The 21,313-nt window shown below is 55.3% G+C and overlaps 1 protein-coding gene across 1 annotated transcript; it reads left to right on the top strand.

Annotated features, from left to right (window-relative positions):
- Positions 1–6,346: 6,346 nt before the first annotated feature.
- Positions 6,347–21,300, top strand: GAREM2 (GRB2 associated regulator of MAPK1 subtype 2). The gene is made up of 6 exons (XM_004268105.4): positions 6,347–6,586; positions 9,588–9,728; positions 14,888–15,018; positions 15,742–16,794; positions 17,745–17,914; positions 18,426–21,300. The coding sequence occupies exons 1-6, from the start codon at positions 6,475–6,477 to the stop codon at positions 19,453–19,455; spliced, it is 2,637 nt and encodes an 878-aa protein (XP_004268153.1). The 5' UTR covers positions 6,347–6,474; the 3' UTR covers positions 19,456–21,300.
- The last annotated feature ends 13 nt before the right edge of the window (positions 21,301–21,313 follow it).

The raw sequence follows: 21,313 nt of genomic DNA, 5'->3' as shown, positions 1-21,313 counted from the left end.
GACAACATGATCTGGTACACAGAAAATCCCAAGGAATCTACGAAACAGCTATAAGAACTAATAGATGAATTTAAGAACAGAATATGCAGTTGATTTTTATATATTGTCCTTATTAAATTCATCTGTTTCATTGCAAAATGGGTTTATTCAGGAATTGGCAAGAATTGCAATTTGGGGGACTTCCCTGGTGGTGCAGTGGTTAAGAATCTGCCTGCCATTGCAGGAGACATGGGTTCGATCCCTGGTCTGGAAAGATCCCACATGCTGTGGAGCAACTAAGCCCGTGCACCACAACGACTGAGCCTGTGCTCTAGAGCCAGGGAGCCACAACTACTGAAGCCCGCGCGCCTAGAGCCCATGCTCTGCAACAAGAGAAGCCACTGCAGTGAGAAGCCTGCACACCGCAATGAAGAGTAGCCCCCGCTCACGGCAACGAAAGAAAGCCCGTGCGCAGCAACGAAGACCCAACGCAGCCAAAAATAAAATAAATAAATTTATAAAAGAAAAGAAAGAATTGCAATTTGGGACATGCAATCTACAAGGAACCACAGGTAAGTCTGGAGAACAAAGGAGAGAAAACTCTTTTATAGAGGAGAAGGGGGAGTTGGGAGGAGCTATTATAAATAGAGTCCATTGGAGGAAACCGGGAATTCAGAGTGTAGTGGCTTTTCATTAGCTGAGTTGTGACAGTCTCTCAATGGCTAGGCTATTTCCTGGCAGGGAGAAATTCTTCCTTCTGCTAGGTAGTAAAGTGGTAACCTTCTTCCCATTAGAGATACAAAGGTACAGTCTCTTCCTGTTGGGTCTGCAGTTGACACTGGAATGGTAGGGCGTGAGAGTTTACCCCTCTGGCCTCCCGACTACATTTTAAATGAGGTTTCTGTTTATTAACTTTCATAGCACAATTTTTAATGAGTGTGTAGTACTCCATGTTATATTTGCCTTAGAAATGCCTAATGAAAGTACAGCTTCCCTCAGCTCCCCAGTCCAGAGATGAGATGAGATACCAGTAATAAAATTTATGACTACCATTTATTAAAATGTGTATCTGAAACTGTGCCAAGTGCTTTATGTACATCTTACATGAAGTGGGTATTATTTTTATCCCCATTTAACAATGAGAGACAATGGTGTACTGGTAAATGTTTTATAACCACTCTCTAGGAAAAAAAAAACCTGATTCACAGCATTTACCAATTTCCATGGTGTAAATAATCCCACTGTGGCCAATTTCAAGCTATCAACATGATATCACCAAACACAGAGTTGGGAAGAGATGAACAGTAGCACACCATTATATAGTTTTGCCACCATACAGAAACAATAGACAAAAATAACCTTTAGAGCATAGAAAATAATAAAATGTAATAAAATGAGGAAGTAATGAGTTTTAATTATTTATTATGGTTGTTTAATATAAGTTGTTTATTTGTAACTTTTTATAATTTAATTTTTGATAAGAGCTGTGTTTAATAACCCACTTGTGAAATTCCTGAAATGTTGACAGTTGGCTCTTGCCACCACTGAAAAGAGATTAAGTCACTTGTACAGCCATTGGACTTCAAATGTCATCCTCTCAGCTCTAGGACCATTTTGCCTTATCTGTTGATGCCTGCTGTAAGCCAGATACATATTAGTCCCTGTGGAGAATCACATGTGAATAGATAAGATGTGGGAGGTGTATTTAATAGTACAACGTAATACATTCTGTGGAGTGGTGTGGTGTGCACACTGAGAAAAGATGAGTCAGTCCTATCTTGGGAAATTAGGTGTTTTAAAGGGAAGGTGACACTTAGGCGACTATCAACAATGGCTGCTGACATCACGAAACAGAGACAACCTGACACTGTGTGCCTCCTGACAGAAGGACCACCACCTCCTATAACACAAGAAAACAAAACTCAAACCTTCTGAATTTGATTTACTACCTACAGTCTACTACCAATTTAGAGAAAATCAACAAAGTAACAAATGAAATTACCCTACAAGGACTGAATCAACAAAATCTAGACTGTGAGAAACACTATAGGACAAAGAGTCCAATTTCTTCTACAAATAAATTGCAAGGAAAAAATGTATGGATCTTACTGGGAACTTGATTTAAATAAATTGTAAATAAATTCTCCAAGACAGTTGGGAAAATATGAACATCGACTACATATTTTGTGATACTAAGAAAATATTGTTAGTTTGTTAATTGTATAATATCACTGCAGTTAAATTTTATTAAAAAAAAGGTTCCTATCTTTAGATATACATATTGAAATATTTATAGAGGAAGTGATATCTAAGATCTTTTCAAAGTTCTATGAGGACATGTATGTTCAATTGATCTTTAACAAGGGTACCAAGACAATTAAATGGGAGAAAGAATAACCTTTTCAACAAATGGCGTTGGGACACCTGGATATCCATATGCCAAAGAATGAAGTTGGACTCCTACCTCGCACTGTACACAAGAATTAACTCAAAGTAGATCATAGACCTAAATGTAAGAGCTAAAAACTATAAAATTCTTAGAAGAAAATACAGGAGTAAATCTCTGTGGCCTTGAGTTAGACAATGTTTTCTTAGATATGACACCAAAAGCACAAGCAACAAAAGAAAAAGAAGGATAAATTGGATTTCATCAAATCAAAGACTTTTGTGATGCACACAGTATCATCAAGTGAAAAGACAACCCATCAAATGGGAGAAAATATTCACAAATCATATCTCTGAAAAAGGACTTATATCCAGAATATAAAAAGGTTTGCAACTCAACAATAAAAAGACAAAGGCAAAGGATTTGAATAGTCATTTCTCCAAAGAAAATACAAATATCCAATAAGCACATGAAAAGTTACCCAGAACCATTAGTCATTAAGGAAAATATAAATCAAAACCACAATGAAGGGCTTCACTGGTGGCGCAGTGGTTGAGAGTCCGCCTGCCGATGCAGGGGACGCGGGTTCGTGCCCTGGTCCGGGAAGATCCCACATGCCGCGGAGCGGCTGGGCCCGTGAGCCATGGCCGCTGAGCCTGCGCGTCCGGAGCCTGTGCTCCGCAACGGAAGAGGCCACAACAGTGAGAGGCCCGCGTATCGGGAAAGAAAAAAAAAAAAACCGACAATGAAATACCACTTCATATCCACTAGAATGGCTAGACTTAAAAAGACAGACAGTACACTTTGGCAAGGATGCAGAGAGATTGGAACTCTCATATTGGGTTGGCTAAAAAGTTCGTTCTGGTTTTTCTGTAAGATGTTAATGGAAAAATCCAAATGAACTTTTTGGCCAACCCAGTATATTTCTGGTGGTAATGTTAAACGGTGCAGTGACTTTGAAAAACAGTTCGGCAGCTCCTCAAAATGTTAAACATAGACCATCCGACTCAGCAATTCCACCACAAGGAAGGGAAGTGAAAACATATGTCCACACAAAAACTTGTACACAAACGTTCATAGCAGCATTATTCATGAGGCCAAAAAGGTGGAAATAACCCAAATGTCCATCAACTTATTAATGAATAAATAAAATGTGGTTATCCACACACTGGAATATTATTCAGCCATAAAAATAATGAAGTACTGACACATGCTGCAATGTGGGTGAATCTTGAAACTTCTGCTAAATGAGAGAAGCCAGTCACAGAAGACCACACATTTTATTATTTGTATGAAAATGTATGGAATCAACAAATTTATACAGACAGGAAGTAGACTGGCAATTGTCTACAGATAGGAGGAGGGCTGGGGAAAGGACTGACTGCTAATGGGTAGGGGTTTCTTTTAAAGGAAAGATGAACATGTTTGAAAATTAGATCATGGTGATGGTTGCACAACATGGTGAGTATACTAAAAACACCAAAATTGTACATTTTAAATGGATGGATTTTATAGTATGTGAATTATAACTCAATAAAGCTGTTTAAAAAAAATTCTATAAGGAGGGGAAATAAACAGAAATAAGATCAGCTGTGGGCTGGTAAGTGTTAAAGCTGGGAGATGAGTACAGGGGGATTCATAATACTATTATCTCTAGTTTACATTTAGAATTTTCTGAAAGAAAAATTGGATACATTTCCTAGAATTTTCAGAGGTGCTTATCCAAATGTTTTCTGGCCTCCCCCAGTTCATGGGCTCGGAGAAGGCCATCCGTCCTAGGTGGGGTGGAGTGGGTTTGTTTTACACATAACCTGAGCTGCTGCTGGCCACTTCCACCATCTTTCTACTCCATTGACCACTCTGCCCACTCACGGGCAGCTTGGCCGACCTCTGCCACAGGCTGGCCTCTGGACCAACAGTGGGCCTCTGCTGGGGCCGTGCCCCCCTCCCTGCCTCCTCCTTCAGACCACTGACCTCTTGTATGTCTTCCCTTCTACTTGTCACCACCAGCCCTGTCAGAGGGGGAACCCACAGCAGAGCAGCTGGGATCCCAGTGACCCAGCTCTTGCCTCCACCCCTCAGCCCTCTCTGTCCCCCACACAGACTCTCCCAGAGGGTGAAGCTCAGGCACAGCCTCACACATCACCTAGGCCCCCAGCCCCTCACTTCCAGACCCAGCTGCTCCCTCTGGCCTCTCTGTTAAGTATCCTCCTCCCTCGGGCTGCATCCTGTGCTCTCCGTGCTGCCAGCTGTCTTCCAGCAATCTCAGCCCAAGGAAGGATCTAAGCGGTTCTGACTCAAAGTGAAGCTGACTTCCTTCCTACATGGCTCTTGAGCCCTGAACAAGTCAAGGGATTGTATGTATGTGCACATAGAGGTCCCTGGAGAGTTGCCACCAGTTAAAAAGCCCTAGAAAGGCTCTGGAACATTCTACAACAATTAGGGGGTGGGTCCAACCACTTAGGTAGCTCTGCTTGATTTCTCACACCTGTGTGGTCCCTGACGCAGCCAAAATCCAGAGTTACACGGGTTTGGGTATGAAATACGAAGTGTGGCCTGGAGGAAAGATCAGAGGAGGAACTGAAGTTCGGCTGGGACAGCAGGGTTGGAGAGGAGGAAGGGCCACACGACAAATGGCGGAAGCAGAATTGCCAGGACTTGGTGACCAGTTGCATGTAAGGATTAAGAAGAGTTCCAGGTTGGGGGACCAGGTGAAAGGTGATGTCCTTAGCTGGGATAGAAAAGGAAAGAGGACTGGGTTCAAGTGTGATTGTTGAAATGGAACGCCTGTGAATGCCTCGGTGGGGATAGAGGGGCTTAGCTGGAAACTGAGGTCTAGAGCTGAGGTGAACCAGCAATGCTGAGGACTAGAAGCTGCAGATGTGGCGTCTACATCAGGGCTCAGAGGCCTCTCTCAGAGATAGGGTGACTGAATGGCCTGGTCCTGGTTTACACCCTCTGTCCTGGTTTATGCCTATAAACCTATCCCTGTTAGCACCTCCTGCACTCTCAAAAGTGTCCCAGTTTGGATGACAAACTGCCTTCCAGTCACAGCTCTGCTTCTTTCCCGCTGTGTGACCTTGGAGCAAAGCATTTCTGCTCTTGGAGTCTCCGTTTCTTTCCTCTGCAAAAGATGGAGATTGAACAGTGATCTGAAATGTCTCTTCCTCTGAGAAGTTGTGTTCATCTTATCTGGTGCCGTTTCTCTTGGGGTTCAGGTCACCTGATGTGGGATGTCAGTCACCTCCGAAGAGAGCGTTTGTGTGTGTGTGTTGAGGGGGGAATCTCTCTGGGGTACCGAGGCTGAGGACGAGAGTCCATGGAGCCCTTTCAGCACCAGCCTATGTCTATGCTGGAGCTATCTGGCTCACAGACTGGTGGCAATCGGTAAGAAGGCGCCGGGAACTTGGAAAGTGGGGGCGGAGGGGGCGGTATTAGGCTTCGGCGACAAGCTGGGAAGGCAGTGGGATTTGCAGTTAAACCTAGCTTCAAATCAAGCTGCTACTTGACCTCTCTGAGTATGTTTGCTCATCAGTAAAATGGGGTTAATTAGGCGGCCTCGCCAGGATGCGTGAAGCTGGAGGTGATATACGTCCTAGAGGCAGCAACAGCTGCTGGGATCGCGGCGGCAGAAGCTTTGGAAGTGAAGCAGGACCCCGAGCGGGACCGGAGGCGATTCCCGGAGGCCGGGGCACCAGCGGGCGAGGAAAGGGGGATACGAACACGCTCGGCGGGGAAGGGGAGGCCGACCCCCACCACCGACCCCGGTGATGCCGCTTCGCGTCCACGTTTTCCCTCCTGGCGCCCGCCGGGGGTCTCGGTCCCCGGCTGTCACCTGGACGCTCGGGGATGGGGCGGGCGAGCCGGGCGGGCGTAGAGGCGGGCCTTGGCGGCGTATGCGGGCGCGGGCCGGGGGGTGGGGCGAGGGGCGGGGGGCGGGGGCCGGCGCCCCGCTGGGAGGCCGGCCACGTGACGCCCGCAGCACCGGCCGGGCCGCCAGGCGGGGAGCGCCGCGGCGGCCCCAGGAGGTGGCGGCGGGCGCGGAAGCCCGGGCCGCGCGGGACTGGCCGTCGGGGCCCCGGGACGGCGGCCCGCGGGACGCCCATGCCATGGAGAAGTTGGCGGCCGGGCTGGCGGGCCTGCGCTGGAGCATGGGCGCCTTCCCGCTCGACCTCATCGTCAGCCGCTGCCGCTTGCCCACGCTTGCCTGCCTCGGGCCAGGTACCGGGGGTGTTGGGAAGGGCGACTGGGGGGCCACGGGGCCTTCGGGGACTCCCCCGGGGCCGTGAGGATGCGGCTCCTGCCCTCCCGCCCGCGCCGCTCCCGGAGCGCCTCCCAGGAGAGCCGGGGCCCACGAACCGAGGGGCCGCCTCCTTCTGGGCCCCACGGACGGGCACAGGGACAGAAACCTGGGACAGGGACTGGGGCCGGGCCCAGGACAGAGTTCTCCGGCCCAGCTGGAGCCGGGAGCGCGGCGGAGCCGCCAAGTCCGCCCCGTCGGTGCACCCCCTTCCCTCGCCGCCCTCAGACCCCCGCCCGGGCCGCGCCCCCCTCCATCCTTTTGTCTCCGGCCTCTCACCTCGATCCTCCCGTATCCCTTGGGCCTCGGACTCTGTCTTCCCACCGCCGCCGCCCCCCAGCCCCGCTCTGTCCCTCTTGGGACCCTTCTCGCACCCTCCTTTCGCGGCCTGGGGAGCAGCCTCCGGTCCCCGGGGGCCGGCAGACTACCTCTGGGCCTGAGTGAGCGAGTCCTTCCGCCGGGCGGGTCTCCGAGCCCCCGGACCTCCCCACATCTTGCCCCACTTCTCCTTGGGGCCCGGGGGCCCAGGCTGCACTGCTGATGCTTGCGGGCCTGAGAGGGGCGCCCGGAGGCTGCGCCGAGCAAGTGGACCGTTTGGGGGAAGAGGGGCTGCTTGGCTGGGGGAGGGGCAGGAGCCGGGGCTGGCAGCCAGGCCGGGGGTTTTGTGTGTGAGAAGAATAGGGGTTTGGCCCGCGTTGGCACACTTGCTTCCCTGAATGCTAATGGAGCCCGCGGCCACAGGCTCCTCTCCTCTCCGCGGGGCCAGCAGCCACTCCTCCGACCCGCTGCGGCGAGGAGTGGGCACAGTGAGCGTCACCGTGTCCCAGGAGCGGGCTCGGTGAGAGCGTCTATGCCTGGGCCGTCGGGCAGGGTTGCCTGGCAGTCCAACGTCTTGTTTCCTGGATCATCGGCGTGTGATGCCGAGACTGCCCATGTCAACAGCAAGGCTGTGTGTGTCTGCGTGTGAATGGAATATGCTGACCCTAGGTTGTGCCTGGCCACTTCCCACACATTCTCTTTGGTATCTCCCCCCCGGGGGGGGTCCTTTTTGAGCTCCTCAATCTGGCAGGCCTCCTTTGGGCTCCCTTGACACCTCTGGCACCCTTGTCTTGTCTCCTACTGTAACCCGTTGTACTGGTCAGTTTATTGTCCTTCTGCTGGGCTGCAGGCTCCTTGAGGTAGGGCATCCTGCCTAACAAAGATTATGGAAGGAGTAAATGAATGAGGGAATGAGCAACTGGTGTGATGGCCCAGTTGCCTGGTGTCTGTCTGTGACAGTGGTGGCTATGGCTGTGGTCACCTTATGTGATCAAAACTATGAGTGTGAATATGTGATCAAAAGTACGTCTTGAAAAATAAAAAAAAAAAAAAAAAAAAAGTACGTCTTGAAGGTCCCTGTGTGCTGTGCATTTGGGAGGGGCCCCTTAGTGGGACCATGGGACTGAGTTGTGTCATTGGGGTGACAAGCAAGCCCCTATCACTGTGGCCCAGGTGGCTGTGCTGGCTCAGCTACTGGTGACCATGACCCATGGTTGCTGGTGTGTGTCCTGTGTGACTGTGGCCTGCATCCTTAGGAAGGGCAGCCTTGGGCTTAGGAGAGCTCTAAGAGGAGGTTACAGAGTAGGAAAGCCTCCTCTGCCTCAGGTGAGGAATTGAGGAGAAAGGCTCCCCCCTCCCCTCCCCATACACAGGGTGGAAGCCAGGCCCTTCCTGCAGGTCCTGAACACATCGTCCCCTCCCCTGACCAAGTGCACACACTTCAGGGAGTCCCCAGCCATCAGAGTAAACCATTTCCCATTTGGTTGGGTGGCAGATATTAAGTTGCGTCTGAGGGGGCTGGGAAGGAGGCATCCCTCACCCCCACCCTACTCACCAGCTGCAACCAGGAGACGGCTCAAAGGCCTCCTGGAAGCTGGGCCAGCCCTTCTGCTCTCCTGGAAACTGGTGCTGGGGTTGGAGCCTCTGGGGCCCAGGCCCCTCCCGATGGCTTCCCCCAGGACTAGCCCCCATCACTCTTCTAAACCCACCCCTTTCCTCTGGCCTTCATCACTGTGTTCCAAAGACTGGGGGGGTGAAGGGTTGAGGGAGGGCGAGCCAAGAAGCAGCTTCTCTGAGGTGGGATCAGCGGGTATCTGAGACTGTCTCCTCTCTCCTTTGAGGTCCCTTGTGCGCAGGAGACTGTCTGTGGCAGTGGGTGAAAAGAGAGCCCAAAGAGAGCCAGGAGTCAGCTCCTGTAAGCCCTGCCGTTCTCCTGACCCGAGTGACCCACATAGCTCTGGGGTTCACATGGACGGCCCCTTCTCGGCCCTCTCTGTGCCCCACCAAGGCCCTCCTTTCCTGGCCTAGGAGCCGACTCAGGGGCTGAGAATTCTGCTGGTCTCAGTTCAGGTGGTTCTGAGGCCCAGCTCAAGTGTCTGCTGCTTAGCAGTGTCTCATCCTCCCTCCTGCCCCACACTCCCCCTCAGCCAGTTTACTGCCCCTTCTGTGAGAACTCGCACAGCCTCCATTCAGCGCCTCAAACTTGGCCTGTATTCTCTGTTCACATCTCTTCCCACCTCCTCCTGGGCCTAAGGGCTCCTGGAGGGCAGAGGCTGGGCTCATCCGCTGGGAGCCCCTGGCTCCCGCACAGGGCCTGGGACGGCAGGCAGTCCAATCGAATGATGAATGCAGGACGGAGGCTGGGCCGGTTGCTGGGGCCCCATCGGGAGCCTGAGCCCTGAGAGAGGGGGCCTGATTCAGCCCCGAGGTCACAGTTGGCAGCCTGCCTGTCCCTTGAGCGCTGCTGATCTGGACAGGGATCGTGGGGAGCTGTCCCCGGTGGAGTCTCGGTGAGGAGGTAGGAGGTCACCCTGCCTATTCTTTCTGCCCCTCCTAATGTTCTCTTTTCTGTCCTTCCTCCTCTATCCTCCTTTCCCCTCTCAGGGGAGTATGCCGAGGGCGTCAGTGAGCGAGACATCCTGCTCATTCACTCCTGCCGCCAGTGGACAACGGTGACAGCCCACACCCTGGAGGAGGGTCACTATGTCATCGGGCCCAAGATTGACATCCCCCTGCAGTACCCAGGTGTGCCCAGCCAGGGACAGATGGCACAGAGCCGGTGGGAGGTGTAGGCAGGGGGGTAGGGGTGGGGAGGTCTTGGAGGAAACTTGGTGACTGGCTTTCCCTTAGAGCCACAGGGGTGAGCGAGGTCATGGCTGGCAGGGTGGTGATTAGGGTTAGGGTTAGAGTTAGGGCTCAGTGGTTTCCATACTGTTTTGTGGAGCCCTGGGTTTCTGGTTGCAAACCTTTGATTCCCATTTTGTTTTAAAATAGATTTGAAACTCATGTTAAAAAAAAGTACCCACACCCTCAAACTGCTACAGATCAAACCTTAACCCTGACTAGAGACCTTCAGTGTGCACCATTACATACAGGTGGTACCTCTGCCTCATTAACACTTTTTGCACAGACCCTCAAAGGGAGTATCTCCTGCTAGGATCCTCTCAGTACCGTGCAACCAAAAGACTTCAAAAACAAAGGGATGCTCAGGCTGATTATGTGGCTGCATCTGCCTGCTCTAATCCTGTTTTTCCCAATTTTTGTGTTAAACTTATTGTCTTCACTGATTGACTTAAGTGAATGTTAAAATTTTAGGCTTTTAAATAAGATTCTGCAGTGAATTTCTACTTTTATCTGTTATATATATGATGCTGATGTCCTAAAGATTTTGTTTGAAGAAAGGATTCTGCTGCTGAAAAAAGAAAGTACAGCCCTTTCGTTTTACACACAATGAAACAGAGGGCCTAAGAAGGGAAGTGACTTGCCCAGGGTCACACAGCTAGTAAGCAGCAGAGCAAGGGCTAGCACCCAGGTATCTTGACTCCTGGGCTCTTGCTTGCTGCCACATCAGGAATGCAGGGTTGTTGTCCCCTGTGTGGGAGGGATGTGAGTCTGGTGGCCCCATCCCAGAGATGCCCCCATGTGAGCCCAGGATCCCACAGCTCCTGCACATTAAACACATGCTGCGTTTCAGACACTGGGCAGAGCGTTGTTGTCATTGCATCCTCACAGCAACCCTGTGAGGAAGTTTTATCAAGCTCCAGGAGTTAGTAGTTAGCCCAGTTCTGTGTTTATCTGCTGCCCACCCCCCAACAAAGGTTGGAATACTTTGAGCTGGGAAGGCTCACAGTCCCTTCCTCACAGGTATGCTGTTCCCCTTCTGGCGCTGCCTGGGTCTCCCCGGAGTCAGTGGGACAGGACTAAACCCTTTACGGGGCTTCTGCTCTTTACAGCGCCCTGTGCACCTTGTACTCCTGTAGCCCCACAGCCCATTTTAAACATGAGGAAACTGTCTCAAGTGTCTTTCTGACCTGGCCTGGAGCCCTTGGGGAGGCCTGCCCAAGCTAGAAACTTCCCAGCCTGGGTATCTGGCCTTGGTCCAGGGAGAGGTCCCAGGTCTTCGATAAAAAAAGCAAAGATTGGGGGACTTCCCTGGCGGTCCAGTGGTGAAGACTCGGCACTTACACTGCTGGGGGCACAGGTTCGATGCAAAAAAAAAAAAAAAGCAAAGATTGGAAAAAGCCTTCACTGACAGAAATGTGACTTACTGTGCCATTTCGGTTGTGTCATTAAAAATCCGGGAAACCAAGGTACAGAGCCTCCTGGGGAACTCTGCGTTCACGGGGCTCCTGGCCCTTTCCCCCCATCTCTTTCGGTGCCCTTGTGTAAGGCGGGTGAAAGCTGGCCTGCCGAGGTGTCGCATCCCCAGCTCCATCTTTCCGGTGGGCCGCTCGGGCCCCGCCTGGATGGGGGCTGGGTGGCCGAGCCCCCCCTGGGAGGGGGAGGGGCTGGGCCGCCGGCGGGTTAATGAGGAAGCTCTGAGCGCACAGCTCCGAGCTGGTTCCTCCTAATGAATTAATAATTGCGCGGGCAGGCGGGGAGGCGGTGGAGGGAGAGGGGAGGAGGGCTCAGGGCGATGCCCTGCAGCGAGTGGCGTGGGGGCCGCTGCTGGAGAGCCGGGCTCCAGGCCAAGGCCCACCGCCCGGGGAGGCGGGGAGACCGGACTCCTCCGGGACGACCCCCCACCCCACCCCGCCCGCTCCCCGCCTTGCCCTCTGCGCGGTGCCTCTCCCCGCGCGGGCCGCGGACCCTGCGGAGCACCGGGCAGATGCGTCCCTTGAGCCAAGTAGTATGCTTCCACTTTACAGGTGGGAAAACAGAAGCCCATGGGGATTAAATAATTTGCTCAAGGCCACACAGAGGTGTGGCAGAGCTGGGATTCAGCCAGGTCTGTCCGACTCCCAGGTCTGTGCATTTACCCACCATTCTTTATGGAGCGTCTGTTATGGGTCAGGTGCTGGCAGGGAGGGGTGAGAAACAAGACCCTGCTTCAGGCTGGAAGGGACGGTCAGGGCTGCGTAAACGTGCTCTGGGACTCACGGACAGGGAGGAGGGGCAGGCCAGGGTGCGGCAGGTCCCTAGAGCCGCAGGGGACCTCGGGTCTTTTGTAGGGGGAGGCAGGAGAGGAAGCTGCCCCCAGTGGGGCTGCAGAGGGAGGAAAAGGCTTCCAGGGGCCAGAGCATCACTCCCGGGAGGTCTACCTTCCTTCCTCCCGGCAGCGATGACCGGTGCTGGGCTCAGGCTGCGGCGGAGGGGGTGGTGCCGGCTACCATGGTTACATCGATCTTCTTTGCCACATCCTCCCCACCCCCCGGCTCTAGCCCTGACTTGGCTCCAGCTCTCCCCACAGCGGGCAGTGGGCACTTCTCCCTGCCTGGCTGCTTGGAGTTGGGGGGTTTGTGTGTGGGTATTGGGGAGGCGACTGGGTGAGGGATGGGGGCTACTTTTCTTGGATGGTAGCAGACCTGTGACTCCTGCTTCCTGACCTGCAGATCACTGTTCCTTGCTAGGTCCCCTCCCCAGCTTATCCCTGCTGCCCTCGAGGGCTGTGGCTCATCCGAGGCCTCTTCCTACCAGGGTCTCAGAGTGGCTCGGGAAGGATGGAGGATGGGACGCGGGGTCTGTTCCCTCCAGCTTTCTCCTGGGCATTTCCCCCTCTCTTTCTGGGTTGTCACTTTTCCTGCTCATAGGTGTTGATGCTGCAGGCTCTGCCGCTGGCCCTCTGCTCTTCATACTCTGCCTTAGGGAGTGCGTGTCTCAATCCCGGTTTCTGGTGGGCTTTGGGGGCTTCAAGAACCGCCCCCCTGTACTATATACAAAATGCTTTTTTGTGTGTTCCTGCTAGGGTTACACTGTGGGATTTCTCTGGGAAGAGGGTCCCTAAAGGGTCAAGATCCTCTGTTCTTCCTCTTTCCTGAGCTATCTTGCCTGCCCCACAGCTGACGCTGCTTCCTGTGGGCTGGTGACCTTCTGTCTGTTACTTCTGACTAGGCATCCTCAAGCGCTGCACCCACACGCTCGCCTGCCCCAGGAACACCCCCTGCAGGGCCTCACTTGGCCTCCCCAGTTTGGCCGGTGCTCCACAACTCATTCCTTCCAGGGTCTCAGTTTTGGTTAACAGCTCTGCCGTCTCCATTTCTGACCAGGCTGGTGACCCGAGTCCCTTCCTCCACCACCTACTCATCAGTCTGATGAGTTCCTCACCACAGTCTGAGGAGGCTCCCTACCTTGAAAGTACCTCTTGGGCTGCTCATTTTTGTTATTCCCTCAGTTGCTGCCCTGGCTCTTTTCCAGAACTCGTTACTGAGTTATTTACCTGAATGGTGTCCCTGTTATCTTTATAGAGTAAAATTTTGATCTTGGTCTTCCCTTGCTCAGAACACTCCAGGGGGTTTCATTCTTACGGAATAAAGTCCTACCATATGGCATTCAGAGCCTTTCATAACCCAGTTGCTGTCTGCTTCACCCCTGTCATCACCCCCCCCCAAGTCCTACCCTCCAGGCACTCACCACTTTGGGCAGGCAGTCTGCTTCCGTGACTCTGTGTCTTTGCTCATGCTATTTCTTCCATGTGGAATGTCCATTCTGTAAAACTCTTTGCATTCTTATGATGCCCTCAGACTGCCAGGTAGATTTCCCCCAACTCAGCGGTCTTCTCACTCTTTTGTCATGAGTCTGGTGTAGCATTTGTCACATCCTGCCATCACACACTATATCTGGATTTCCTTGTGGGCAGACTATCTTACCCAGATGTGCACCCCCTGTCGGGGCAAGGCTAGTGTCTGGCACATAGTGGGTGCTCCGCAAATGTTTGTGGAATGAATAAATGAATGGACTATGACTGCAGCAGCCACCAGAGACATTACAGAAGCTAGAGCCACCTTGTCTTCTCTCAACTTGTACAAGACTCTCTTCCTTTTGTGTAAGGGCTAAGAAGAGGCCATCTGTCCAGATGCCAGCATGGTTCACAGCCTGTCTTTGTGCTCACATAGGTGGGCACATAAAAGATGTGTGGCCAGTGAGGTTAGACAGTTTACACAGAGGGGTGTCAGCTTTACGGATTATCATCATTCTTTAAAGTCTGTGTCTGCTGGGGGCATCTGCTGAGCCAGCCAAAACATAGCCCTGGACTGCAGGTTGGGAAGACCTCATCCGAGGGAGGAGGCTTTGCTGGGCTCAGATCGGAGGCCTCTGGGACAGTGGGGCTGGAGATTGGATCAGAGGAGGACTTGGGAACAGATTAGGAGTCAGAGTTGCTCTCCCTGGATCTCCAAAGACTGGGGCTGGGCCCCTCGTCTGCCCATTGCATCAGTGTGGGTTAGCAATCCACCGCAGACACGTAGAATGCCAGATCCAGGTGGGGCCCAAGAGCATCTGCTCCAGCCTCCTCAGCTGAGGACTCAAGCCCCAGAGAAGGGAAGGGATTTGTCTAGGGTCATAGCAAATCAGAGTGGGAATGGGACCAAGCTAGGAATCAGCACCCCCAATGCCACACTAACGCTTGGTCTGAGGATAGCTCTGTGTCCAAGTGTTTGGGTGCCAGTTTGCACTTGGGTTTCTCTGGGCAGGCGGCTGCTAGCCTTATCACACACCCACAAGCTGTCCACTGGGTGAGGGCTGGGCTCTAGTTGCTAGGAATCTGTGCTCACCTCCCAGCTGAGGCTTGAATCAGCTGACCAGCTCCTTCCACTAGTGCAAACCTGCCCTTCTGACCACCTGAGTTCCAGAGAGGCTGGCTGAGATGAGGGGAACAAGAAGCGGGGACAGTGGGGCCTCTCCGGATGCAGGCTAGGCTCCCAGCAGCAGGCCCACCCTAGCAGCAGCCTACATTCCTTCCTGTGCAGGGAAGTTCAAGCTCCTGGAGCAGGCCCGGGATGTTCGGGAGCCAGTGAGGTACTTCAGCAGCGTGGAGGAGGTGGCCAGCGTCTTCCCCGATCGCATATTTGTGATGGAAGCCATCACCTTCAGTGTCAAGGTTAGTCCTTTCTGCACCAGGCACGGTGCCCCCAGGTTTCCATTATCCTCAGGGGCAAGCCTGACCCTGGCTGGAGGGAGGCCTTTGAGCTCTAAGAGGTAAAAGTGTCACAGTGTGGCTTCTGACAGCCCCTTGAAAGCCTCTGGCTAGGTGTATGAACCTCCTGGAGCTTCCTGCAAAAGGTGGGGAAGCAGGAAGTGTGTGTGGAGGGTCACGGCCTGACTGGGCCGTCTTTCAGGGCAGCCATCCTCTCAGCCACTGGTGGCGGTAGTATAGCTGTGGGGCACATAGTGCACACGGTCCCCCACTTACGTACAGGCGGTTCTTGCCTGTTTATAAACCCTCTGCTTATCCATCAATTCATTTCTCTTCAGGGTAGTCTTGTTGAACAGGTGGAGGATTGTTATCGCCCTAATTGTAAAAAATGATAACAAAAGTTGCCATATACTGAGTATTTTCGAAGTATTTCATTGTACATATAGTCTATTTAATTCTTACAGCAATTCTTCCAAGTAAAAGTAACTAAGGTCCCCGAGAGGTAACTCACTGAAGGCTGCACAGCCACCACGTGGCCCCTCCAGGATGGAATGTCCTCAGTCAACTGCTCTTGATCTGGTCTTAGCCCTGGGAAAGGCCCAAGAGGAGCGCTGTCCTCCTGGGTCCCGTCCCGGTGGCTTTCCTGGGGCCCTGGCTAAGGCCTCCTGTCGTTTCTGGGATCCCCAGGTGGTGTCAGGCGAGTTCAGCGAGGACAGCGAGGTGTACAACTTCACGCTGCACGCCGGCGACGAGCTCACTCTCATGGGCCAGGCGGAGATCATGTGCGCCAAGACCACCAAGGAGCGCTCACGCTTCACCACCCTGCTGCGCAAGCTGGGCCGGGCCGGGGCGCTGGCCGGGGTGGGCGGCGGCGGCCCGGGGGGCACGGGGGCCGCGGGTGGCAGCGGGGGCGCCAGGCCCATCAAAGGCAAGATGCCCTGCCTCATCTGCATGAACCACCGCACCAATGAGAGCCTGAGCCTGCCCTTCCAGTGCCAGGGCCGCTTCAGCACGCGCAGCCCGCTGGAGCTGCAGATGCAGGAGGGCGAGCACACGGTGCGCGCCATCATCGAGCGCGTGCGGCTCCCGGTGAACGTGCTGGTGCCCAGCCGGCCGCCGCGCAACCCCTACGACCTACACCCGGTGCGGGAGGGCCACTGCTACAAACTGGTCAGCATCATCTCCAAGACGGTGGTGCTGGGGCTGGCGCTGCGCCGCGAGGGCCCGGCGCCGCTGCACTTCCTGCTGCTCACCGACACGCCCCGCTTCGCGCTACCGCAGGGCCTGCTGGCCGGGGACCCGCGTGTCGAGCGCCTGGTGCGCGATAGCGCCTCCTACTGCCGCGAGCGCTTCGACCCCGACGAGTACTCGACCGCCGTGCGCGAAGCGCCCGCCGAGCTGGCCGAAGACTGCGCCAGCCCGCGCCGCGCGCGCCTCTGCCTGCCCGCGCCCCCGCGCGCCCTCCGGCCCGCCCGCGCCCCCGCCTCCGGCCCCGGCCCGACCGGCGACGGCGACCAGGAGGAGTACGTGAGTCCCGACTGGGCCGGCGCGCCCGAGCCCGCAGCGCCACCCGCCGAGATCCCCTACGAGGAGCTGTGGACGCACCAGGCGGCTGAAGGCTTCGCCGAGGGCAGGACCCGGCCGCTCCCGGGGTCCGACCTCATCTCCTTCGGGGCCACCGGGCCGCCCCACCTGGAGCCCGAGGCGGCCCCGCCTCCAGTGCCTCCCAAATCCGAGGCGGTGAGTGGACGCGGTGGAGGCGAGGAGGGGGGGGAAGCCGGGCTCTGAGCTCTGTGGGCCCCATCCTCCAGGGAGGTGGCCAGGCAGCGGTCAGGGTTTGGGTTTGAAAAGCTCGTTCTCCTGGGCCCCAGCCTTGGCATCTCGGTCTCCAGCCCCCCAGAGTGTGTGGCAGAGGGTGGCCGAGGTGGGGAAAGGGGAGAAAACAAGGAGGAAGGAAACGCAGGAGCATTTGTAGGAAGGGATACCAGGGACGGTGGCAGGGGAGTTGTGGGGACGAAGATGCCAGCAGGTCGCCAGCCTCAGAGAATTGGGGATGAGCCTAGAACAGTGTTACCCAGAAGGTTCCACAGAACAAGGAGTCCTTTAAGTTGTCCAGCGTAAAGAAGGTTCTATGGTGACGTAAGTTTAGAAAATGTAGTCTGTGATGCCCAGCCTTCCCCCTCCTCACTTTGGAGCCGCAGAGTATTGGTATAATAAAGGCTCTGAGAAGTTCTGCACGAAGGAAGCCCGTTTATCTGTGTTTAACACAGAGTTTTCCAACCGAGCTTGTCCACAGACTATGGACAACACCTATGAGCATCCCATGTAGTCCACTTTTGAGTGTCTGACCCGTGAGGCAGGGAGCCAGATGGCAGGTACTTTTCCTTCCCTTTCTTCTCCTCACTACACGTTTTTCTTCTTATTTCTCTACTTAACTGATTGTTTATCTACTTCTCTATTTTTTCTTACATTCAAGGTGGATTTCCAAGGCCACAGGAGACAGTGTGTGTGTTGTCGGCTCTCGATGAGCGAAACGGGCTGGAGAGACGAGAAGGGGTGGGTGGGTGGGTGAGGAGCTGGGGTGTAAGGCAAGGCAGGCTCTTGGCAAAGTGGGGCAGTGTCAGTGCCAGATGCCGCCCTGGCCCAGCTGCCTGGGGACCGGGGGTGGCGTCATGGCCCTGTGCTTGCAGGTGAAGGAGGAATGCCGCCTGCTCAATGCCCCTCCTGTGCCCCCCCGAGGTGGCAGTGCCAATGGCCGGCTCTCGGGCAGTCCTCCGGTGCCCCCACGCTTCCCCAAGCTGCAGCCTGTCCACTCCCCCAGCTCCAGCCTCTCCTACTACTCCTCTGGCCTCCAGGATGGGTGAGCCACTTCTTTCTCTTGGTCCTGGGCCCCTCAGGTAGATTGAAGCAGGGGAGGGTGGGGAGGGGAGCCAGTGCTGAGGAAGAGGAAGTCTTCAGGACCGGGGTTCAGAGGTTCTGAGCAGCACCTGAGGGAGGGGGCCCTGGGGTCCGGGCTTCCTGCTTCAGTTCGCTCCTCTCCTAAACGATGACAGTCGGTTGGGAGTGTTGCTCTGTTTCCCTCCAGAGTGGGCTCTGCCACGGGGTGGAGTGCTCCTTGCTATTGAAAATTTTCTATGTAATTCAGTTTAGTTTAATTTTTCCTGGGGAGGGGGGTGCCGGGAGAAAGAATTGGGCAATCTCCGAGGGCCGCAGGCCTCGGGGGCTGGGGCGCGGGCCAGCGCTGCTGAGATCGGAGCAGCGGCCTCTGGGACCTGGTGGAGCAGTGGTTCGCTGTGTCGTGTGTGTGGCCCTGTCGCGTTTCCCTCTTGCTGTGCTTACCCTTCCATCTGTGTCTGTCTCTTTGCCCACAGGGCGGGCTCCCGCAGTGGCAGTGGCTCTCCGTCACCGGATACCTACTCCCTCTATTGCTACCCATGCACCTGGGGAGACTGCAAGGTGGGCGAGTCCCCCAGCCGCCCACGCCCGGGACCCCTGCCCTCGACTACGCAGCCCAGCCAGGCCTCCCGGGCCCTTGTAGAGCCCCTGAGCAGTGGAGCTGCTTCTCTCTGGGGGGCCGACACCCCGGTCAAGACCTACCACAGCTGCCCGCCTCCATTCAAGCCCTCCCACCCCCAGAAACGCTTCGCTCCCCTTGGAGCTCTGAACCCCTTTTCCGGGCCTGCCTACCCCCCAGGCCCTTCAGCCGCCTCCTCTTCTGGGCCCACAGCCAGCTCAGGTCCCCTGGCTACCTCCAGCCCCGCTCATTCCCCGGGCCCGGGCCCTCCAGGCCAGGCCTGTTCGGCGGCTGCCTCCTCCTGCTGTCCCACCTCCTCCTCCTCTTCCTCTGAGCGGCAGACACCTGCCCTGGAGCCCTCTGATCCCTTTGAGCTGGGCCGGGGCAGTTCTCCAGAGCCGGAGCTGCTGCGCTGTCAGGAGCCCAGAGCTGTGAGGGCTCCTGGGCCTGGGCCTGGCCTTCTGCCACTTGGACCCCCCAAGGCCTTTGAGCCTGAAGGTTTGGTGCTGCGGCAGGTCCCCGCCCCCCTGTCCCCCGTGGCCCTGCAGGGGCCCGAAGCAGGCAGAGCACGACTCCTTCTCACCCAGGGGCGCCTGGAAGGGCCTCCGGCCAGTCCCCGGGATGGGGCCACAGGCTGGGGCGGCCGGGATGCCTCCTCCTGGCAGCCCCCCGCTGACCTGTCTGCACTCTCCCTGGAGGAGGTCTCACGAAGCCTGCGTTTCATCGGGCTCTCGGAGGACGTGGTGAGCTTCTTTGCCCGAGAGCGCATTGACGGCAGCATCTTCGTGCAGCTCAGTGAGGACATCTTGGCAGATGACTTTCACCTCACCAAGCTGCAGGTCAAGAAGATCATGCAGTTCATCAAAGGCTGGCGGCCCAAGATCTGACTTCCCCGCTCGGGGCTGCACAACTGGAATTTTGGCCCGGAGGCCCCGGGGGACCAGCCCTGGGTCTGCAGGGTGACGGCACCCCCAGAGGCGGGGCCTGCCTGCAGGAAGAACCTATGCCAAGACTGAGGCTGCTAAGCAGCCGCAGAGAGGAATCCAGGGGAGACACACCTGGAAACGGGGTCCTCTGGGCCAGAGCCCCGCATGCATCTTGCCTTTCAGTGTGCAGAGTACGCGGGGAAGGGGCTGGAGGCGCCGGTGCACACCCGGGCCTGGTGACACATTGCTGCGATTCCCACGGGGGTTCAAAAGCGGGCCTTCATGGTGACCTAACAGCCCCCTCCGTCCCGCTGCAGAGCTCCACTGATAGCTCGTACTTCATAGCTTGTAGGTGCAGGCTGGAGACAAGGGAAGATGGTCCATGATCTAAGCACAGAGTCCCCAAGTGCCCTCTCTCCTTTGTGCTCTGTGGGCTTTTGGCCTAGCTGCCCCAGAGTCGGGGTGCCTATTTCTGTATCTCGGGGATGCCCTCCTTTCCCCTCTGCTCCACTGTGTGTTGGGCCCCTGGCCCTGAATACAGGTGTATCAAGTACAAGCCTGTGCCACCACACCTGAGAGGCTCCACCTGTGGGCTCTGGTTCTTGGGTGATGGCTTTGGAAGAGCCCAGCTCTGCTCTCGACCTGCTTATCTAGTTAGGGAGGCAGATGCTCCCCCACGTCTCCAGTGCACTGGCTTCTGACGCGAGCTCACTGCAACTAGCCCTGCATCCTGTCTGTTGGGTCCAGTCCACGAAGACTCTGTGCAAGAGCAGGTGGATTGAGGGCAGCTGCTCCCTGATTCTTGAGGCAAGTGGCCTTCCATCACTCCCATCGGTCTCCTGCCCCATCACCTGACCCTGGCAAACACATGGTGTCCCTTCCTGGCTTTCTGTCACTGGCACAGGTGGGATGGGGAGGAAAGAGAAAGCACGATGGCTTGGGAAAACCTGTTTTCCTCCTGGAGCTCAGTCCTCTCGCACCTGTTCACCTGCTTCAAAGCAGGTCTTTGCGCCCTGTATCTCGAGCACGGTGATCTGCCAGCAGCCAGAGCAGGTTGGCTGTCGTGTCCGACCACCCAGCCCCCGTGCTCGTCCCCCTCTCACCTACCAGAAGCACACTAATCCTCCTAGCGTCAGGCCCAGGGGTTATCAGCCTTTTCGTCTGCCTTACCGAGATACTTATCTCCTCTGTTTTTCTATCTTAAGAGGAGCGAAGCCGGGCTGCTGCTCATCCCAAGCAGGCTGCCTCAGTGCTGAGGGAAGGGGAGTCAGGAAGTAGAGCACAGAAACTGGGATGCTGAGACGTTGGGTTTCCTTGCCAATCACTCAGTGAATCCTCAAGGGCTAGTGAAATAAATGCTAGACCACTGAAGAGTAGTGCAGGTGGAATTCTGGGCATCAACTGTGTTCTTTCAGAGGGCCGTGGGGACCAACTGGCACAATGTATGTGCCCGCGGGCAGGAGAGGACTTCAGAAACGCTGTGTGTACACGGCCCACTTGTTCCTCAGAGGCAGCTGGTGGAGCGGCCCTCATTCCCTTCTGAAAAACCCTCACCAGCCCCTCAACTACAAGAACCCTCAATTCCCACTGATGTTTCAACATAATTCACACCTACCTAGTGCTGCTAAGTGGAAAGGTCATACTTCAAAGCTCCAAGCCACTACCCAGGTTTAACTTCCTGCCCTGTCCAAATACCTGCCTTGAGGCTGCTCACACACCCCCACCCCCAGCCCCCAGAAGCCTGTTAATGGCCTTGGTGTAGAGGATCAGTTCTCTACCTTCTATGGGTCACCTGAAAACTCCCAACTCGGAGATGCCT

This window comes from Orcinus orca, chromosome 13, assembly GCF_937001465.1.
Source record: "Orcinus orca chromosome 13, mOrcOrc1.1, whole genome shotgun sequence".
Taxonomy (NCBI): Eukaryota; Metazoa; Chordata; class Mammalia; order Artiodactyla; family Delphinidae; genus Orcinus; species Orcinus orca.
Note: the sequence above shows the minus strand (reverse complement) of the source record. Positions and strands in the feature narration are given on the sequence as shown.